We start from the raw sequence: 19,337 nt of genomic DNA, 5'->3' as shown, positions 1-19,337 counted from the left end.
TTACTCTCGGCCCCGTTCTAATTTGAAAAGCCCTCCTTTCCACAGTGTACTCTCTCCATGTGGACTAATTAATCCAGGAGACCAAGGCGACTATTTGAAAGGTCTGACCCAACTTCTAGAAATGACTACAGCAAAACCCACAGACACACTTGGCATGGAGATCGTGTTTGGTAGGAAAACTTGGCTCTCTTGAGTGTTGTCAATCAGTGTTCAGCAGTTGTCTCTAGAAAGGTGTTGGCAGCCTCTCAAAGCACAGTGCAAATCTACCCTACTGCACTGCCTATATGATATCACAGGGGAGAAATGTATATGTCTGCACTGGGGAAACAGCATTACAATAAAGGGCCTTGTTTGTGTTTTTCCCCCATCCTCTAGGTTAAAACAATGTCCTTATATTCTCTATAGGTTCGTTGTAAGACGTGTGGCTGTATCAGCAGTGTGTGTGCTCGAGAACATTATGTTGTTTTGAAGCACATTTTCCAGGAACACTGCGTCTTGTGAAGGTCTCCGAAGGCGCCTTTCTTAAAAAACACAGGCCTGAATGCATCATTTTTAATACATCACTTCTCAATATATCAAGAGCCTGGGCCTATGGAAATGTACACAACTCCACACTGTAACACCAGGATGGAAAAAAAAAAGTATACAGCTATACAGCACAAAGGGAGTTCAAGCACCATGACACAGAAAAAGCTTCTGAGCTACAACCACTATGTGATTCTCTCCCAAACTACACAACATGGAAATCTGCAGTGCTACACAACAGATGATGAAATGATGTTAAAAAGCAAAGAAACCTGGAGGAACTTGTGAAGTTTCTTGTTATTGGTTTTACTGTCTGGTGTTGACTAGAGAAAGATGGGTTCCCCTTGTGAGTCTTGGTACCCCTCTCTCCATTCTGAGAGCCTGCTTACACCAGTGTTTTTGGTGATGGGATCGTGAAATGATGCCCATAGGCTATGTTTACCTGCTCCAGGGAGTCCTATTCAGTTGGCATTCATTTGCACAGCTGCGTCTGGAGTGGATAAAGTAAAGTAGCCGAATGCATTAGAAAGAGTGTCCACAAACATTTGGACAAGTATTGTATAGCGTTGCTGTTACACAAAAAACTCACCAAATCTCCAAAATTGCCAACTTTAATAGATTACAATGTAAAAATAAAAGATATTAATATTTTATTAAGCAATTCTGGAGCATTTTTATTGGCCCATTCATCATTTAATTTGTGACACAGTGTAGAGTGTTTATACGGGACACACCACTGTCGGCACTATTACTCAACCAATCAATCTCATTTACATCAACCTCTTTTTATCAGTTCAAAGTTCCTCCAGCTTTTAAAACAGAGGTCTGAAAGTACTGAAAGCAGTGAACTGTTTGCCAAACTGTGCTGAACTTTCGAGACATTGTGCAACTCTAGACTTAATCAATATTTCTCCACTGCAGGGACCAGAATACCTCTCGCTCCTGTTGGTAAGCTGCTAATGTAGGAGTGATAGGTATAACAGTGCTCTCCTACAACTGTCTTATTTGGGTCAATGAGTTTAAGAAGCACAAAGAGGTTTAATTAGAGTAATCTGAACAGTAGGTCTACAAGGTTAGAGCACAATGCATATGTTTGGGTTTACTAATGTTTGTAGGCAGTATTGGTTCTCCCTTCTTTCAGACTGGAGTAGGCCTACAGACATTTAAAAAAGTTATGTAGTGGTGGCTGGTGTTCTCCAAGTGCATTAGGGTCAGTAATGCTGCAAAAATGATTGGAAAAGATGGGCATCACAGCATGCTTGTGGAGTCTTCGTCCTCCTACACAGCATGCACTGTATATAGACTAGTCCACTTATGTAATATCAAGGGAACCAGTATAAATGTAGTACTGGAGTGAACTAAGCAAATCAACATAATGCATCCAGCACTCTGAAAGGTTTCATAGTGGTTTCTTGAGATTCTAGGGAAAACATTTGGTCGCACTTTTATATATTTATATATTAATATTTATATATTAAGTGTCTCTAATAACTATGTAATTTTGCATTGTGAATCTACGTAATAACATTATAACTACTGGTGATGTATTCACTGTTAGTCTAAAGAGTCTAAGGGCATTTTCTTGATTTTTGCTATCTGTCATTAAAGGCACTTGCATATAAGATAATACCCACATTATTATATTAAAATGCTCAGGACCATCTCAGCTCTCTCTCTAATGTAACAGAGCGCTCTGTGACATACTCTGACCATAAACCTGAAAAGATGTAGATCAGATTTCAGACATTCTTCATATTTCTTCTGAAAAAAACATTCCTTTACTCATGTGGACAAATTGTTTCGAGCCTTGAAATGGCTTTACCAGAGCCTTTTCAGCTTCACAAAAGTAGTGAAATTTATATGAATAAAACATCTTATAAACAGCGAGAGACAAGAGACAAGTTTCTAACAGTCCATTGGTCACTGAGATGCAATGGAATGGTGTGCTCTACAGATTCAGGAACTGTTTGAGTCATATATCTGCGCTGTATTATCACTGTATGTAGTACAGATTAGTAAAATACATGTGTATCTACTTGTGAGTCCATTTTTGGCTTAGATAATTACACAAGAGTCTCTCAAATAAGTAACAGAAAAAACAGCAGTTCATGTATAGGCTATTTATATAGATTATATTGTTCTTTAAACCTGTAATCCATCCAATGAAATGTCCACTGACCTTTAGAGAACTAAATGTTGTTCCTGTGGTGTTAATCTAAAGAAACACACTTTGCAGAAGAAAGTGTGAGGATCGATATGTTTACATGCATTGTGCAGTTTCAATAATATAATCATTTGTGCATTATCTGAAGACTCAAGTCACTCTTTGCATTGGGTTACAATTTCAAGATGAATGGACCAAAACAACTGCTCCAAAATCCACCCACCTTCCCTTCCACTTCTTCCTGATCAGGGAAGTGGTGGGCCCAAAGCCCACTCTGAGACATTGGGCAGGAATATCCTCTGGGCAGGGCGCAAGTCCATTGCAAGGCCCCCCACACACCTATTCAGTCATACCTTGGGGCAATTTAGCGAAGCCAAACCTGCCTACCATGTGTGAATTACAGAGGTAGAAGAAAAATAGAGCACCTGGAGGAAACCCACGTGAAAATGAGAACACACCAATCTCCTCACAGATAGTGACTCGTTTCAGCATTATCATCATCATCATCATCATCATTGCAATGTGGACATTAAGCAATAGCTACATCACAGGACGTGCAATGTCATCTAAGGCAAATGAAATATTGCTGTTTGATGCCAATTATAAATTCACCTAGTTCTCTTTTTCAATGACATACACTACATGAACAAAAGTATTGGGACACCTGCTTATTCATTGTTTCTTCTAAAATCAAGACTATTAAAACGAGTTTATCCTGCTTTTGCTGGAGTAACTGTCTCTACTGTCCAGGGAAGGTCTTCTACTATACCCCTCTAGCCCATGTGTAGCATTAGAAATAGTGCCAATAGCCGTGTGCTTGGTGTATTTGCACATCTGTGTTAGCAATGGGTGCAACTTTAAATAGCTGAATGCATTCATTAGAAGGGTGTCCACAAACATTTGAATATACAGTGTACCTAATATATCTACCCGATATCATTTATTGTACTCTAATTGTGGATATACAGAGTGCATTATTAACATCATTACATGGTAGATCAGTTACTTCTGGTGAAATCTGGTGAACATTTCTGTATTTTTAAATATTGCAACTTACATTGCAGAAAAAAAAATGTCAGGGTTTTCCAATACTGTGCAGCCTTAGTGAGTGGCGCAAGGACCGCAACCTGGAGCAGACTACCTGCTGAGCCACCAAGCTGCCTATTCCTCCAATATTACTTGAAAAATTACATTTTTACATTGACTTTCATTACAGATTAACCCCTTAACACCTTAAGGCTTCTGACACACTAAGGAAATTACAGGAATTTCTGTACAAACTGGTAGGGCTATTCTTTGATATTAGTAGTTTGTAATAACCGGCGGTCCAAAGATAGCCTGTTTAAGGGGTTAGGACATTTTTTGTGTCTCCTGTAAAGGTACTATTTTAAAGATACATTTTTTTTGACAGTGACAATATATGCATGTGGCTTGAGATTACAACAGGGTGAGAAAATTCATTATCCAAATGTACTGAGCAAAGCTGCCAGTTTATGGCACAGACAGGGACCATTTAGGATGAGAAAAAAAAAGATCATATTTCATTACTGGAATAATGGCCAGGATCTTTATGGCATCCTTGCTGAGGTAGAGAAGACAGCAAGAGAGAAATGAGGGAGGGGGTGTATGAGAGACACCCCCCTCCCCCCCCACACACACACACACACAAAAAGGTGATAAAATGTGTGCTGGTCGTCTTTAATTCTGTATTGCCCTAATTAAAGTATTTGATACCCTCAGCGATAAATGGGTCTAGCAACACCAGCAGCTTCTATTAATAGTCCTGGCTTCACCCTGGCTTCATGGGGTGCAATAAGTCTGGATAATTTTATTAATAAAATCATCTCTCTCCAGACGCCCCCCACACACACTTCCCCTTGTGTGCCTTCCCATTTAGACATCATCAACTCCTTGTCTTGTCCGGCGCACGCACACTCCAGCATAATGAATCACTCTGGAATGCATGAGCCCTCCTTTACTCTCTCTCTCTCTCTCTCTCTCTCTCTCTCTCTCCCTCACTCCCTCCCTCTCACGCTCACTCGCAGACACCACACACACGCCTACGCACTCAAACCTCCCTGGCTCTTTGACACGCAGAGCTAATATAGCCAAACTGAAAGAAGAGACTGGAGGTAAGAGGAGATCTAACGCAGTGTTGTAAGTGAATCTGTTCCAACTTGGCCCAAAAGCAAGTTAAAGAAACAAGTTTTGGCTGGATCTGCTCCGCTTGGCCGGCTTTGCGATGCTTTAGCGTTTGGGTATGTGTGTAATGTGTGAATTCAGTGAGTTCGAGTCGTTTGAAGCAGACTCTGCAGAGCATTCGGAGACAGCCAAGGAATTCTCTACGATCTCAAAGGAAGATTCAGCAGGTAGAGCAATGCAGATGGAACAGCATTTGCAACTGAAATGAAGTATTTGTTTGCTTGTGAATGGGCCAAACTGTCAGTTAGCTATAAAATTAATATAATTCATGTGAAGTTATAATAAAACAATAAACGGAAAGTAAAAAGCTGCAACACAGATCTGCTAAAATCGCAAAAATAAACTGCCTGATTGACAACTGCTCCACAATACTCTTGTGATTATGGTGCAGCTTAAGTGATAATCAGGATATCTGCAGGCCATTATGAAGCCATGTTTAGCAGAGTGAAAATAATCCATAAGGAGGCGCTATTAGCACCTTTTAGCCTGTTTTTTTATTTTATTTTATTATTATTGTTATTTTTGGGCGGCACAAAAAAAAAAAGCAAACCCACACCAGCAGGATGTATGCAGATATCAGCACCGTCCAATGAACAACATGCATCTCCAAAATTGTGACTTCAGAGGAGAAGCCAAACATGATCTTAACATTGACTTAATGGAGGTCAATGTAAAATAAGAGTTTATTATTATTATTATTATTATTATTATTATAAAAAATAATAATATAAATAAAATTATAAAAAAAAAAAGTGATTTAGAGCATTTCTATTGGTCCATTCATCCTGATGTATTTACACAGTGTGCAGAGTAGCTACAGGGGGAAACCATGAAGAACAATGGAGAAAACAAAAAATCAACAAAAATGGTGATGGGATGTTTTTCATTGGACAGCAGTGATATGCTTGTAGTTACATGCAAAAAAAATCAACTCTAAATGTTGTGAAATAAAGTATTTAACCCCTTCATGTTCTCCCTGCCTTGCACATGTGTCAAACTTTAAATCCTAAATTTTATTTATTATATTTTTAATGACCTTTTATTCTGATAACTCTACCACGGACTGGCTACTGTGTAGCCTCACGTATTAGCTGCAGGTTTTTCAATCTTGTCCTGCAGTATTTCACTATAATACGTTTCGACATAAACCTTCTTCATAAAATAGGCTCAGTGGTTGAGACAATGGACCGTGAACATAGTGTTATACTGTGCTTCTGGATCCTTGTCAAGCCAGTATCAGACCATAGCAGCTGATATGTTCTGCACACTGCAACATTTAATAAAATGAGAAATATAATAAGAACCACTTTGACATAAATCTTCTTCATAAAGTGATTGGTGGTTGAGGTGGGCTTAATTTGGCGAAGTACTTTTAAGAGGAAGTGCCTAGTTGACCCCTGTGAAGAGTTTGCAATGTGGGTCATTAGAATCTGGGTAATGGGAATAGGCTGGTATCTATGTGCAACCCTGAGTATTAGGTGCAGGATTTGTGATCTTTTCCTGTAGTATTTCACTGAAAGCAGAAGGCGGCAAAATCATGAGGGGGCATATATGTTTTCATGGTACTTTATGAAGTATAAGGTTTTGATTAACTATGTCTAGGTTCAACATTTTGGCAGAAAATCAATAGGCCAACAGTCTGAAAATTTTTCGCCAGGCCAGTCGACAGTTAGAAAGAGAATTGAATGGTGTGTAAGAGGCCAAGACTCAGATTTTTGATAAGTAGCCATTTAACAGTAACTAGCTAGTAATACGGCCATGCAGTAAGGAGTTATTATTCAGTACTTACAAATTACTCAGTTCCCACTAATTATTTAATAAGTAATAATTATTCAGTACCAACTAATTTAGTATCTACTAATTATTCAATAAGTAGTATTTATTCAGTAATTATTCATTATTAATCAGTAGTAATTAAACATTTATGACTACTTATTAGTATCTAGTAATAAGGCTCTTCGGTAAAGAGTAATTACTCAGTACCTACAAATTACTCAGTACCTACTAATTATTAAAGAAATGTTAAAGTAATAATTCATTAGTACCTACTAATTTAGTATCTATTAACTATTAAATAAGCAGTAAATTATTTAGTAATTATTAATTATTCCATAAGTAGTAATTCAACATTTACTACTACTTATTAGTATCTAGAAATAAGATCATTTAATAAGTACTAATTACTCAGTACCTACTAATTATTCAATAAGTATACATTATTCAGCACCTACTAATTACTCAGTACCTACTAATTATTCAATAAGTATTCATTATTCAGCTTCTACTAATTACTCAGAATAAGTAGTAATTATTCAGTATGTCCTACCTTGTCCTATTTTGAACCTGCTTGTCATTCTGTATCTACATATTTTTAAATAAGTACTAATTATTCAATTAGAATTATTCAGTACACAGTATTTCTTTAGTACCTGCAAATTATTTAATATTGAATATATAACTTGTCATATATAATATGCCTCAAGGCATATTATATATTACATATTAATATGTAACCCACATACCTAGGTATGAGGGTTGAAAGGGTTAAAGATAACTGGATTATCAAAATAATCATTAGGTTGCTCAATTACTGAAGAAGCAGGAGGTGCCTTTTATGTCATTATACTAGCACCGAAAGCCAAGGTCAGAGCACAGGATCAGTCATGCTACAGTAGCCCTGGAGCAAAAAAGGTTAAGGGACTTGCTCGAGGCCCCAACAGTGGCAGCTTAGTGAACCCACAACCCTGTGATCAATAGCCCAGAGCTCTACTGCTCTAATGTAATCAATCGTGGCAGCCCTACAGATTATAACAAATGACACGTTCATACAAGAACATACAGAATACATTACATTCCACACGTGAGGCACATACCTTCCCAACGTAGAGCGGCTCCGTTCCTGTGTACTCTTCCACCACGAAGAACTGGTTCCACACCCAGCCTCTCTTCACTCTTTCATGAGACACAGTGTTTTTCTCACTAGTCCTTTCAACATGACAGGACCCCCACCCCCAGCAGTGCAGGACCCCCAGAGTCACCATTAGAGCTGACGCCCTTCCTCTCCAGTGGGCAGTCATCTTGGAAAAACTCTGCCTTCTACATGTGGAGAGGGTTTACAAAGTCAGTCAAGATAAACTTTCCCTTCCGCCTCTAAACATCCAAGTAATAAGGCGCAAGTGCAGTAAGCTCTTCTTGTCTGAAGAGGCTATAAATCCAATCAATGTTTCACCATTTTGAAAATGTGCAGATGCTGCCTTTCCTCAGCAGATTCGTGAGCCAGTTAGGGAAGGAGCGGGGTCATTGTGAATGCACACTGTATTATTCTGGGGAACGCAGCCAAAGGGTTTGGTTCCCTTGCAGTTGTTGCAGGGGTTGCGTTGAAGTCACAGGCAGTGGAGTTCACTCTGGTGTGTACCGCTTGCAAGGCCACAGGCTTGTGTGTCCGCTACAGAGCCTCTGTGGGATGAGCAGGATTTGGGCCAGGTGATATGAGGCGAATACATGCTTGGAAATCAAGACCAAGCCAAGCAGAAACAGCAGCGAGCTTCAGTCGCTTTCAGGCTGAATCACAGCAATCCCAGTGAGGCTAGGCCATAAGAGAGGAAAATAAGAACGCCGGTTTGCTTACTTTACCAGAGACTTTTGAGAAATTAGCTGCGTCCAAAGTGGGCATTTGTGCTGTTCCATGCTATCACTGAACATTCACACATACTTTTCCAACAGGAAACAAAGAAGGTACCTCAGATGTTCCTGATTTAAACTAATTCAGTCCAACGATAACGCTTCCCAAACGAGGAGATGCTGCTTCCTGGGGGTTTCCAGCAATGTGTAATGAACAAAATCCACAGCAGTAAGGGTTTAGTGCTCTGGCATAGCTTCCTCGACAAGGCATCAGCTGCATCCACACTTGACCTCCCACAATCTTCTGGAGAACATGCTGGAAAATGAGCAGCTCACCTGAAATAGAGCACAGAGAGAGGCAGTGAGACAAGAGTTAATGATACTCTTGTGCAAGATCTAGAGATTCCAATATGACAGATGTATTGTCTGAGATACTGGACCTTCAGAGTAGTGAGAGGAGTGGAGGGAGAGGAAATGTTGCTTTTACATTTGAAGGAAATCCAGTACAGTGATGAGAGCCAATTTCTTTTTGTGGTTCACAGAAACAGATCTGCTTGAACAAGAAAAATACATAAAATACCTCTTAAGAATAGGCCTTGATCTATCCCATAAAATACAGAATGAACTGTGTTCCTGTGAGGAACATCTATTGAACTTCTTATACTGGCATTTCTGTAGTTGTTTATAAGCTGGCCGGTTCGACTGCACCTGGCAACTCAGTCTATGCCTTTCTGCAGCTGTTTGACCTGCTTACAAATGAGTCATTTGATCCCTGCCTCATTGCTGTTGCTTTATGCACTTCCTTTAAAATGAACAAATCAATGCGGGTACAGCAGCAAACAAAAGGTTTAATTTATTCATCCCAACCAGTTTCAGACAAACGCGATTTAAAAAAAAAAAAAAAAAACTCCAGAATGCCGCACTCCTTTCCCATTTTAATTATACGATTCGCTGTTCTGCATTCTAAAAAAGAGAAGAAAAAAGGCTGTGTGCAGAAAATATGCTTTTTAGTTGGGATAATCAACCTGCAAACATTTTTCAAGGCAGAATGTTTAGACTCAGCAAGAATCCCAGTAATGGGCTAAGCCTACGAGCAATGCCTTGAGTGTGAGCTAGCCAGGTGTGGTGGAGGGGAGTAGGGTAGCAAGGAAGGCATAGGCACGGCAGTTATACATCAAGAAGCCGGCCCGCGGAGCGTCTGACTCGCCTAGCTGCGGCCTGCGGCGTGGGCTTCACACGAGGGGGGCATCTGATTAATTGCATGAGGGACCACTAATTGGATAAACGCATTAATCAATTAATTCCATCCATCAGAGCAGCGAGCCTAATACTTCAAACAAACACTGGACCAGAAGGTGTAGATAAGCGACGGCCCTGTTGCACACACCCAGATCTGGCGCCGGCCAGGGATAGTGATTAATGGTCTTTTTGAGGCCTTGCGAAAGTGGAGAAAAACAACACTTAGCGTGGCTGAGGTGTCACAACCTCAAGGCTAAGTGATTGCAGCAGCAGCAGAGTAGCAAAAGCCAGGGAAAACTCCTTAGGCCATTGTAACGGTTACCCTTTGGCATCTCAACAAGCCGTGCAGCGGGGTTCTTGTCTGGCACAGGGTGCATTAGCAGTTCTTGCTTTTGGATCTTGTTTTTATATCTCGTTTAGCTGATATGTAGAGCTCATACAAAGGGCAAAGGGGAGGTCATAATTAAACCTCTGTAGAATCTGGCCAAGCAAACAAATCAGGCAGTAGATTCCAGTCAGGTCCACAAGAACACAGACAACTTGTGCATTTTTAGTGCATCATCAAAACTAATCATTTAGACACGGTCCTGCAAAAAGTAGGATTTCATATGAAAAACATATTTTAACACATGGGGATTTAATCTTCATCTGAACAATATTGAGAGATAGAATTAATATAAATAAACACAAACAAATTAAATTAAAATGTTCAACTTTTTAATATAATTTATTAAGTGCAGTTAATAGAAATGCAGTTTCTTGTGAGGGAAAGTACCACACCCTCACATTTAGCACTAATTAAATGCCTAAAATTAGAGTCAGAACATGGTTAGTCTGTCTTACTTAAACCTCAGATTAAACCTCAGATATTTAGTCTGGTCTGCTCATGATGGTTGAAGTGAGTGGTGAAGATCACCATCATGGCCAGATCCAAAGAGCTCTCTGAGGCCTTCAGAAAGAAGGTTGGAGATGCAGACGAGTTTGGGAGAGGGGTTTAAAACAGCTGCCAGCATGCCCAGGTCACGTGGCTACATCCTTGCAAGTTCAGCCCAAGAGCAGACCACAAGATGTGTAATGAAGAGTCTCCAAAAATCCTGAAAAGTCATCACTGGACCTACAGGTGGCCCTCGCCACAGTTGAAGTCAAAGGGCAGCATGTACCATCAGAGCGACACTGCACACATTTGTATGCATTTTAACGGGAGGTGTTTTAATGTGGAAGTTCTTCATGGAGTGTCCTCATTTTTTTCACACAACTTTATTTAGATGAACTACTCTTTAGAACAGCAGAACCTGAGGGTACCAGAGCCTCCACTGAGCAGGCAGAAGGAGATAGATAGTGTTTCTCTAATCCAGCAGCACACAACAGGCTGTATAGTTACTTACATTAGCACACTCGAAGTGTCAGCAGGCCGCAGGAAGGATACCAGTAATAGCTTAGCGCCGTCTTAGCAGATGGTTAATGGCGAGTGTGTGACTCCTCTTTGATCATCACCGGTGGAGCCTACATTTGCAGAAATAAACACTCAATTTTCACCAGGGGCGCCTTGTTAGCCTCCTACAGTTTGATTTTGATATCTTTCTGCTGACAGAAAAGCAGTTAATCCTTGCTTATTCGTACTCTCCGTTGGCCAGTGCGAGCATGGCGGTACTTTTTGCGGCTCTATCTGCAAGCTACGCTTGATGAAAAGGGGCTGTGACACATGTGGCATTTAGGAGCCCTGCTGTACTGGTGACTCGGGTCACAACTGTGCAGGATCACGATTTCTTTTCTGCTTGGGAATGAGAAATAGCGCGAAGGACGAGCACAGAAGCATGGGACAAATTGTTGCTCCTTAAGACATGCTTTCCGGTTTAAAGGAAAATGCTCTGGAGAGACTACAAAGAGAGCAGGATCAGATGAAACGGCAACAAACAGCAGCCAAAAAAAAGCTCCATGACTTCTCGTCACATCCCAATTAACAGTACACGGCACTGCCTGCTCACATATGTTGAACCACCGTCCATCAAAACCATCAAGCGAACCCTTTTAACAATTATTTGATCAAGAACTAATGTTTTTTCATGTTTGCAATTAGATTTGAATGTTTTTGGCTAAAGAGCTCACTTCAAAGTCAAAGCATGTTGTTTGTTCCCTTTTTTGCCTCAAAGGAAAACATCTTAGAGCAAAAAAAAATATCTATAAAAAATACAGATTAATTCATTTCAGTCTATCTCCATGCTCCCCCGTGCCTTCTGCAACAGATTTCCTTACCCGGGCCTAGCCATGTGCTTATGATTAATTATAAACCATTTGTATCAAATAGTTTTTCTGGGTGAACATATTTCTCTGAAGTACTTCTCCAAGCCTAACCGTTCGCTGGTGCTCAGAACTCTTTGGCATTTAATAGGAGAAAAAAAAACACACAGTGCAATCCCTCTGTGTTCCCCCTCCCCTCCCCTTTAGCCTCTCCCTGCCTTCTTGCCTTTTCTTTCCACTCTTGAAATTCCTATTAAGGGTGTGCACAATTTGTCCCTAATTAAGGCCCAGAGTACGGTGCATTAATGAATTGGCACTGGGGGAAAAAAAGAGCACTTCTGTGTGCTGGTGCAGTTGGCCACATTCAGAAGTCACTAGCCCGGGCTAATTAGCACGATGTCAATTAGCAAGTTTCAGAAGGGGAAGACAGGGATGTCGGAGAGGGTGGGTTACATCAGCCGGGTTCTGATACAGACGTAAGGTCTCCCTCTCCCCACCCAAAGTGCTATTGGCAAGCCGGGTGTGCTCATTCGTGACCTATTAGGTCGTGGATTGATTAGAAAACACGGCTGCTACTTCTCATCAGTCGCCAGCCGAGTGCAGAGGCCGTGACAGCTGGCATCCAGGGCCTGAGAGGAGACTGATCACCAGCGAGTGATGGGCCTGGGGCCAGGGGCAGAGACTAACAGGCTCTCAAGTCAGACTCTCAGTCTCTCTCTGTCTCTCTCTTTCTCTCTCTCTCCCTTTCAACCTGCCCAGCATCTATCCCTTCAACGTGAATCACCGGGTGTCCACTGACTGATGGGTCCCATTCACCACTGAACAAGAACAAACTCAGCAGTCGCTCTGTTTGTGCCCTACTTGGGTGCGGTGACAACGACACGCCGGGCGCAGCCCCCTGTTTTCAGTCCAAAATTCTGCAGGATGGGTTCAAAACAGCCAGTTGATTAAAGAGAAAAAATGATTTGGGGACATTAAAAAAACAGTATTTTCAAACTAATAGCCTGAGGTTAATGCCCCCCTACCAGCGCCCCCAAGGTAGCTTCAGGTTTTGAAGTGACGTCCGGTTGCGTGCTTGCCGAGCGCTGCCCTGCTGTGCTTTGCCTCTCTCCAGGCTTAGACACATGAAAGCTCTCATCAAAGCTCGGCCCACTAGGACTACATACGGCTTTGGTTATTCAAGTGAGCCTGGCCGGTACTCTCAAATCCCCTCCCTGTGCCTATTAAAAAGCGTCCATCTTTGTCATCTGAAATCCCAATTTGTCACAGTCGCTTGGCTATGGCAAACTTCAGGAGACGCAGAATGAAATCTCAAAAAAAAAAAAAAAAAAAAAAAAAAAAAAAAAAAAAAAATATATATATATATATATATATATATATATATATATATATATATATATATTTATACAGGCCTGTATTTACTAAATTCAACGGTGGGTCATTCTCAGCACTGCAGTGGCACTGACATAGCGGTGCTGCAGGAGTTTTTTAAAACAGTGTCCACTCACTGTCCTCTTTATTAGACACTCCTACCTAGTTGGTCCACTTTACATTAAATTCAGAGACAGAAGCTCATCTGTTGCAGCACAGTTTGTGTTGGTCATCCTATAGTCCTTCATCAGCACTGTTGGCTGGATATTTCTGGTTGGTGGACTGTACTTAGCAGTGCTGCTAAGTCTGATACCTCGTACCAGCGCAACACACACTACTAACACACCACCACCATGTCAGTGCAGCCACTGCAGTGCTGAGCAAGGCCCACCACCCAAATAATGCTTGCTCTGCAGTGGTCCTGTGGGGCCCTGACCACTGAAGAACAGGGTGAAAGGAGGCTAACAGAGTATATACATACACACACACACACACACACATACACACTTGACTTTCAAAGTGGCAAAGTGTAATGGTGTTTGATTCCAATGGACAGATGGGCTGATGGATTATATAGGGATCCAGGGTGCAGTTGAAGCATCTCTTCTCTACATGCCTGAAAAGGCATTGCAGGGAAGCCTTGCATGCAAAGTTGGCATCTGCAGGCTGCTCAACTGTCTCCCTGACCTTGAAATTTGATTTTATTTATTTTTATTATTTTCCTCCCGTTCCCAAGCTGCATTTCAGCAATGCACGCTTCAAGACAACAGATCATTACCAATCTCAAAGACAAATATTTGCTCCTCCGGTAAAGAAAAAGAGAAAAGCACTGAGAGGAAGATGTAGAGGGAGATGTAGCTACGCCACCCCCACAGCCATTAGCATTCAGTATGGAGGCACTCAGAGAGGCCATCAAGGAATGCATCCGTGAAAGTATAGCGAAGGTGCTGAAGGAGATGACTGAACTCCGTGAAGACTTCAATTGCTGTGAAAACACAAATGGACCAGTTGGAGGAACAGAAACAGCAGCTTATGGGTCGCCGTCGCCATTCACACAGCGGTGAAAACGGAGTCTGTTGCTTTAGACGGACCAAAATATCCTCTCTCTCCTTTTTTTTTCCTAGAACACAAAGGTCAATGTGTTTTTGGCAATTTCTGTAAGTAATTATATCCGTCTACGCTCTAATGATTTTTCTACTTGCTCCTTCTGACCCAGCAAGTGTTTCCTCCTCAGTAGCATTAATAAATAGATTTTAAAAAACCCAAAGGGTTCAATGTAAGCAGATCACAAGTACTATGGGCACGTAGTGCATGAACAACGGGTAAAAAAATGAGGGGTCCTGCAGTGAGACAGAGGTTTCAAAAAGCAGACGTCTGGGACACATGGGGACACACGCTTTTGGGTCATCATCCTGAGGCGTGGAGATGGTACGTGTTAGAGATGGATCACAAGCCCTGCAATACAATGGCATTATTGGGAATTCTGCATCGTGCATTATTTACAAGAGAGAAGATTTGAATTGTTTTGTTTCTAACTCTCCGTAGGGTGTCACCTTAGGGTTTCGTCTTGGAATTCATTTTTCATAGCTTCCCTCAAAACTCCTTCCTTTTGAGCAATGACTTTCCTGTGCCTCTGATTCTCACCACAGAATACTCAACACTGCACTCAAAGAAGCAAAGCAGGGTGAATAGCATGCACAGAATAGCCCTGATTTACTGTAAACAAATGACGCTAATCTACTGTCTATTGTTTCTGTTCACATGGGATCATTTGGGAGGTTAGGGAGCAGGGCATGCACGAATTCTGCACAAATTCTGATTACAATTGCACCATTCATGATTAAATAAAGGTGTTTGATGTAACATTGGAAAATCTTATTTATATTTTTAGAAAATAATATTTTCTTGATGAATGGACCAATAGAAATGCTCCAAATCTCCTGCAATCAAATCGTTTTACATTGTCAATTTAGCTATGCAGCAACAATACACACCACCCATCACCCAGAACATTAACAGAACACCTGCCAAATGCTGAGTAGGTCTCCCTAGCACCACCACAACAGATCTGCCCATTCGAGGCATGGATTCCCCAAGACCTCTGAAGGTGTCCTGTGGTATCTGGCACCAAGACTGATGTTAGCAGCAGATCCTTTAAGTCCTGTAAGTTGAGAGGCAAGGCCTCCATGGATTACATCAATAAGCTTTAGGTTGACTCAGAGGCGGTTCCTTTCTTGGAGCACTTTTGGGAGGTACTGACCACTGGATACCACTTACACCCCTCAAGACCTGCCTGATGTTTTGGTGATGTCCTGACACGGACGTCTAGACTTGTCACAGTGGCTCAGATCCTTACGCTTGCTCATGTTTCCTGCTTTCAACACATCGCCTTCAGGAACTGACTTCACAAGACAGACTTTACTTGCTGGCTAACATATCCACCCCTTCACACTAACTAAGCTGCATAAGCAGTTTGTTTTGAACCAATGCCTTTACATACAATATGCCAATCTAACTATTCAGCCCTCAGCAGCTTACCCCTGCTCTTTCACATTATAGTAGTGATGGTTGATGTGGCGCAATAGATAACACCACTGCCTGCCAGTGAGCCACATGGAAGACTGGGATTCAATTCCTGGTCTGGTCTGTGCTGCGCTTCACCAATAAGAGTCCTTGGGCAAGACTCCTAACACATCACATTGGCCCACCTCTGTAATACAATTAACCTTGTAAGTCGCTCTGGATAAGAACATCAGCTATATGCCATAAATGTAAATGTAGTACAGAAACAGATTCATAAACAATAATGATAACAGCACTACATCATGTAAAATGTAAAATGTGAGCCATAGAATTGAAGTCTTTTAAGGTTGCAGCATGTTTTTACATGTGACCTCAATAACAGCCAATCAAAACTGACATGTTGATAAGTTAATGCATATTACTGACAGAGTTTGAGCAACAAAATAGACCAAAAGTCTCTGAGTCAGAGCGATGGATTCTAATAAATAACGCAGACGTGCTGAATGGAAAAATACAGCAACAAATACAAAATGGAACTAATATTTTTGGTAAACAAATCATATCAATGTGATTTGAAATGTAACAACAATAACGTCCACCCACGCTGACGAGATGAAAAAGTAGAAAAAGGCATCCAGATAAACAGGCAGTTTCAGTGCTTTGTGTTGATTTCTTCAATTCCCTTAAATCATAAAGAGCAGCAGAACAATCTCTCCTCAGTTTCTATTTGGTTTTATTCTGATGGGCTGAGAAAAGCTGTTGCAAAATACTTGATATGAAACTCTGTATTATTGAGCTCCAAGAATTATGAACCAGGGATGACAGTCAAGAGGCTCAATCCAAAAACTTGGTCTAAATAAATACACCGATTAGCCATAACATTAACACCACTGACAGAACGTCAATTATCTTAGGGGTGGATATGTTAGGCAGCAAGTGAACAGTCAGTTCTTGAAGGTGAATGAAGGTGTTAAAAGCAGGAGAAATGGGCAAGTCTAAAGATCTGAGACACTTTGACAAGAACCAGACTGTGGCTAGAGGGGGGGGGTGCTCTCGGTATGCAGTGGTCAGTACCTACCAAAGGTGGTCCAAGAACCAGTGTCAGGGCCATGTCTACCTAAGGCTCACTGATATAATCCATGGAGGCCCCAACTCAGAATTAATGTCTTGGTGCCGGATACCACAGGAGACCTTCAGAGTTCTTGTGAGGTCTGAGCCTCGAATGGTCAGATGCGTCGGCATATAGGGAAACCTGCTCAACATTTTAATGTTATGGCTAATTGATATAAATATCTGATGTCACATTCATTAAATATCATGTACCAATGTGGTGATATATGTGTGTCTACGTATCAACTGCATTCAAGTTGGGATTGTTATTCTAATAAGTTGTGATGCAAACTATTATAACATCACATGTTTTCAGAAGGTTCCTGGAATGTTATTTCAGTACACGTGACATGCTAACCTTCCTGGAACCTTTAAAAGGTTCTCTGTTAGCTGGAAAGCAGCATTTAGCTCAGTAATGTCAGGTAGTGAAGCAAAACCAGCAGCATTTGAGAAATCACTTCAGGCCAACAAAGTGTTTGTGCTCAGAAAACCAAACATTTGGAAATACAACGTCAATTAGGCACCATTAACCAAACACCTGGACTAGCATCGGTGTCTCTAGCGTTGTCCCATTCTTCCATTTGGCTGCTTGCTGGGAGCTCTCGAGACTGGCTATTATGCCCTGGAATGAGGAGCCACTTTAAAGCACCCCCATGTCCAAGAGACTCTCTCATCTTGGCAGAGTGGAGAGGCCTGGGTGAGTGAGCCTCAGAGGGGAGTAGTCCGGATTGGCAAGTCGTGTCTGCCGTAATGGATGGAGCATGTAGCGTGAGTGGCGCTGTACAGCACGCCGCACTGCATTAACTTCCATGTTTGCTTACAGGACGTAACGAGGGAAGACGTATATTGTCACAGCCTTAGAAAAGCAGGACGGTTAATTATGCTAATTACAGCTTCCTCCGCTTTCCTGTTACATTCCCTTTCTCTCCATTATAACACTCCCCCTCTCTCTCTGGTAACTGCACAGCCTGTGCCAGCAGAGAAGCACTTAACAGTCGATCTCATCTGCCTTTTTTTTTTTTACTGCTCAGTCTTCTCTTTAACCACTTTTAACCTTTAAAAAAAACCTGCCACGCCATCCCTCCATTCACTTTCGACCTTTTTCCTTTTATTCTCCTAGTCAGGTCAGTCTCTTCATCTCTCTCTCTCTCTCTCCCTGGCTTGCATGCCACACTCCCTACTCTCTACTTTGCCAGCTGCACAATTACTCAATCGCTCATCTCATGGGCCGCTGGCATGAGTGAAAGCCCAGACACCAGACACTGGCCAATGATCAGAAGGGCAGCAGCGCAGAGAAAGGAGAGGGCCGAGCAAAGGCATTCAGACAGACAGGCAAGGCGGCTGGGCGGCCGGGCAGCTGGCAGCTGAGAGCTATGCAGAGCCGTCACCAGGGCAGCGGCCTGTGCCAGCCCAGCGTGAGCTCTGCAGGCCAAGTCAAAACCTGAGAGAGCTGGAGCAGCGTTCTATACTAAATGTCTGAACGTGATCCAGACATGCACACCTACAATACTGGGGTGTGATCATGCATCTGAAAGTGGAGATTCTGAAATTAGTCCAGGTTATTGTTTAAAATTATATTCATTTAAAAAAGCATTGCACTGTTGAACAAAATACAGTTTTGGAAGTGATGCTATAGACCTAGCACATTTTCAATGCATGGCTCTTTAAAAAAAAAAACTCCACTGAGGGCCTTTAATTCAAAGGTTTCAATTAAATTACTGTTTTGTTAACTTCTAATTATTAGAAGAAAGGATGGAGCAGTGGACTGATGTAGATATCTGATATTTTTCATATACATATCTGGTGATGTTGATGCGTAAACGTATAAAATGAAGGAATTGGGGGAAAATGTTTTTTTCACAGCATAACAGAGAAAAAGAAACATTTGTAGATGGATATAAAGACAGTAAAATGAATAAATTGCAGATATTTAAAGCAGTGGCCCAATGCCCCCAATGTCTCCTGCTCCTCTGGGGTTTCATAAACATAAAGACATTATTAAATATTGGTTTGCAATGATGCCACAGATCTACCAATTTTGCTTTGACAATGATATTTTGGCATCTTAAGTCTGTGTATTCCTTTTTTATAAGTAAATAAATAAACAAATAAATAAAGAAATATTCGTATATATATATATATATATATATATATATGCCGCTCTGTGTGGCTCAGTGGTCTAGCACACTACCACTGTGGCCCAAAACTCGCAACTTCAAATCCAGAGTCATGCTGCTTTGCCATCAGCAGTCAGGGTCTAAGAAAGCACAATTGGCTCCCCAGGTGGGTAAATGGTGCTCTTTCCCCTCATCACTCCTAGGTGACGTTGGCTGGCACATGTATC

General features: G+C 41.4%; 1 protein-coding gene across 5 annotated transcripts in view; it reads right to left on the bottom strand.

The window, feature by feature from the left end:
- The window catches only part of LOC140560375 (cadherin-22), a 242,907-nt gene that overhangs the window by 119,384 nt on the left and 104,186 nt on the right, over window positions 1-19,337 (bottom strand). For 3 of the 5 annotated variants that reach the window (XM_072684810.1, XM_072684813.1, XM_072684812.1), the window contains one exon: window positions 7,765-8,848. In XM_072684810.1, the coding sequence (XP_072540911.1) occupies window positions 7,765-7,968 (204 nt within the window). In that variant the 5' untranslated portion in view covers window positions 7,969-8,848. The other 2 variants (XM_072684811.1, XM_072684814.1) reach the window with 2 other exon arrangements.

Source organism: Salminus brasiliensis, chromosome 7 (assembly GCF_030463535.1).
Source record: "Salminus brasiliensis chromosome 7, fSalBra1.hap2, whole genome shotgun sequence".
In the NCBI taxonomy this organism is placed as follows: Eukaryota; Metazoa; Chordata; class Actinopteri; order Characiformes; family Bryconidae; genus Salminus; species Salminus brasiliensis.
Note: the sequence above shows the minus strand (reverse complement) of the source record. Positions and strands in the feature narration are given on the sequence as shown.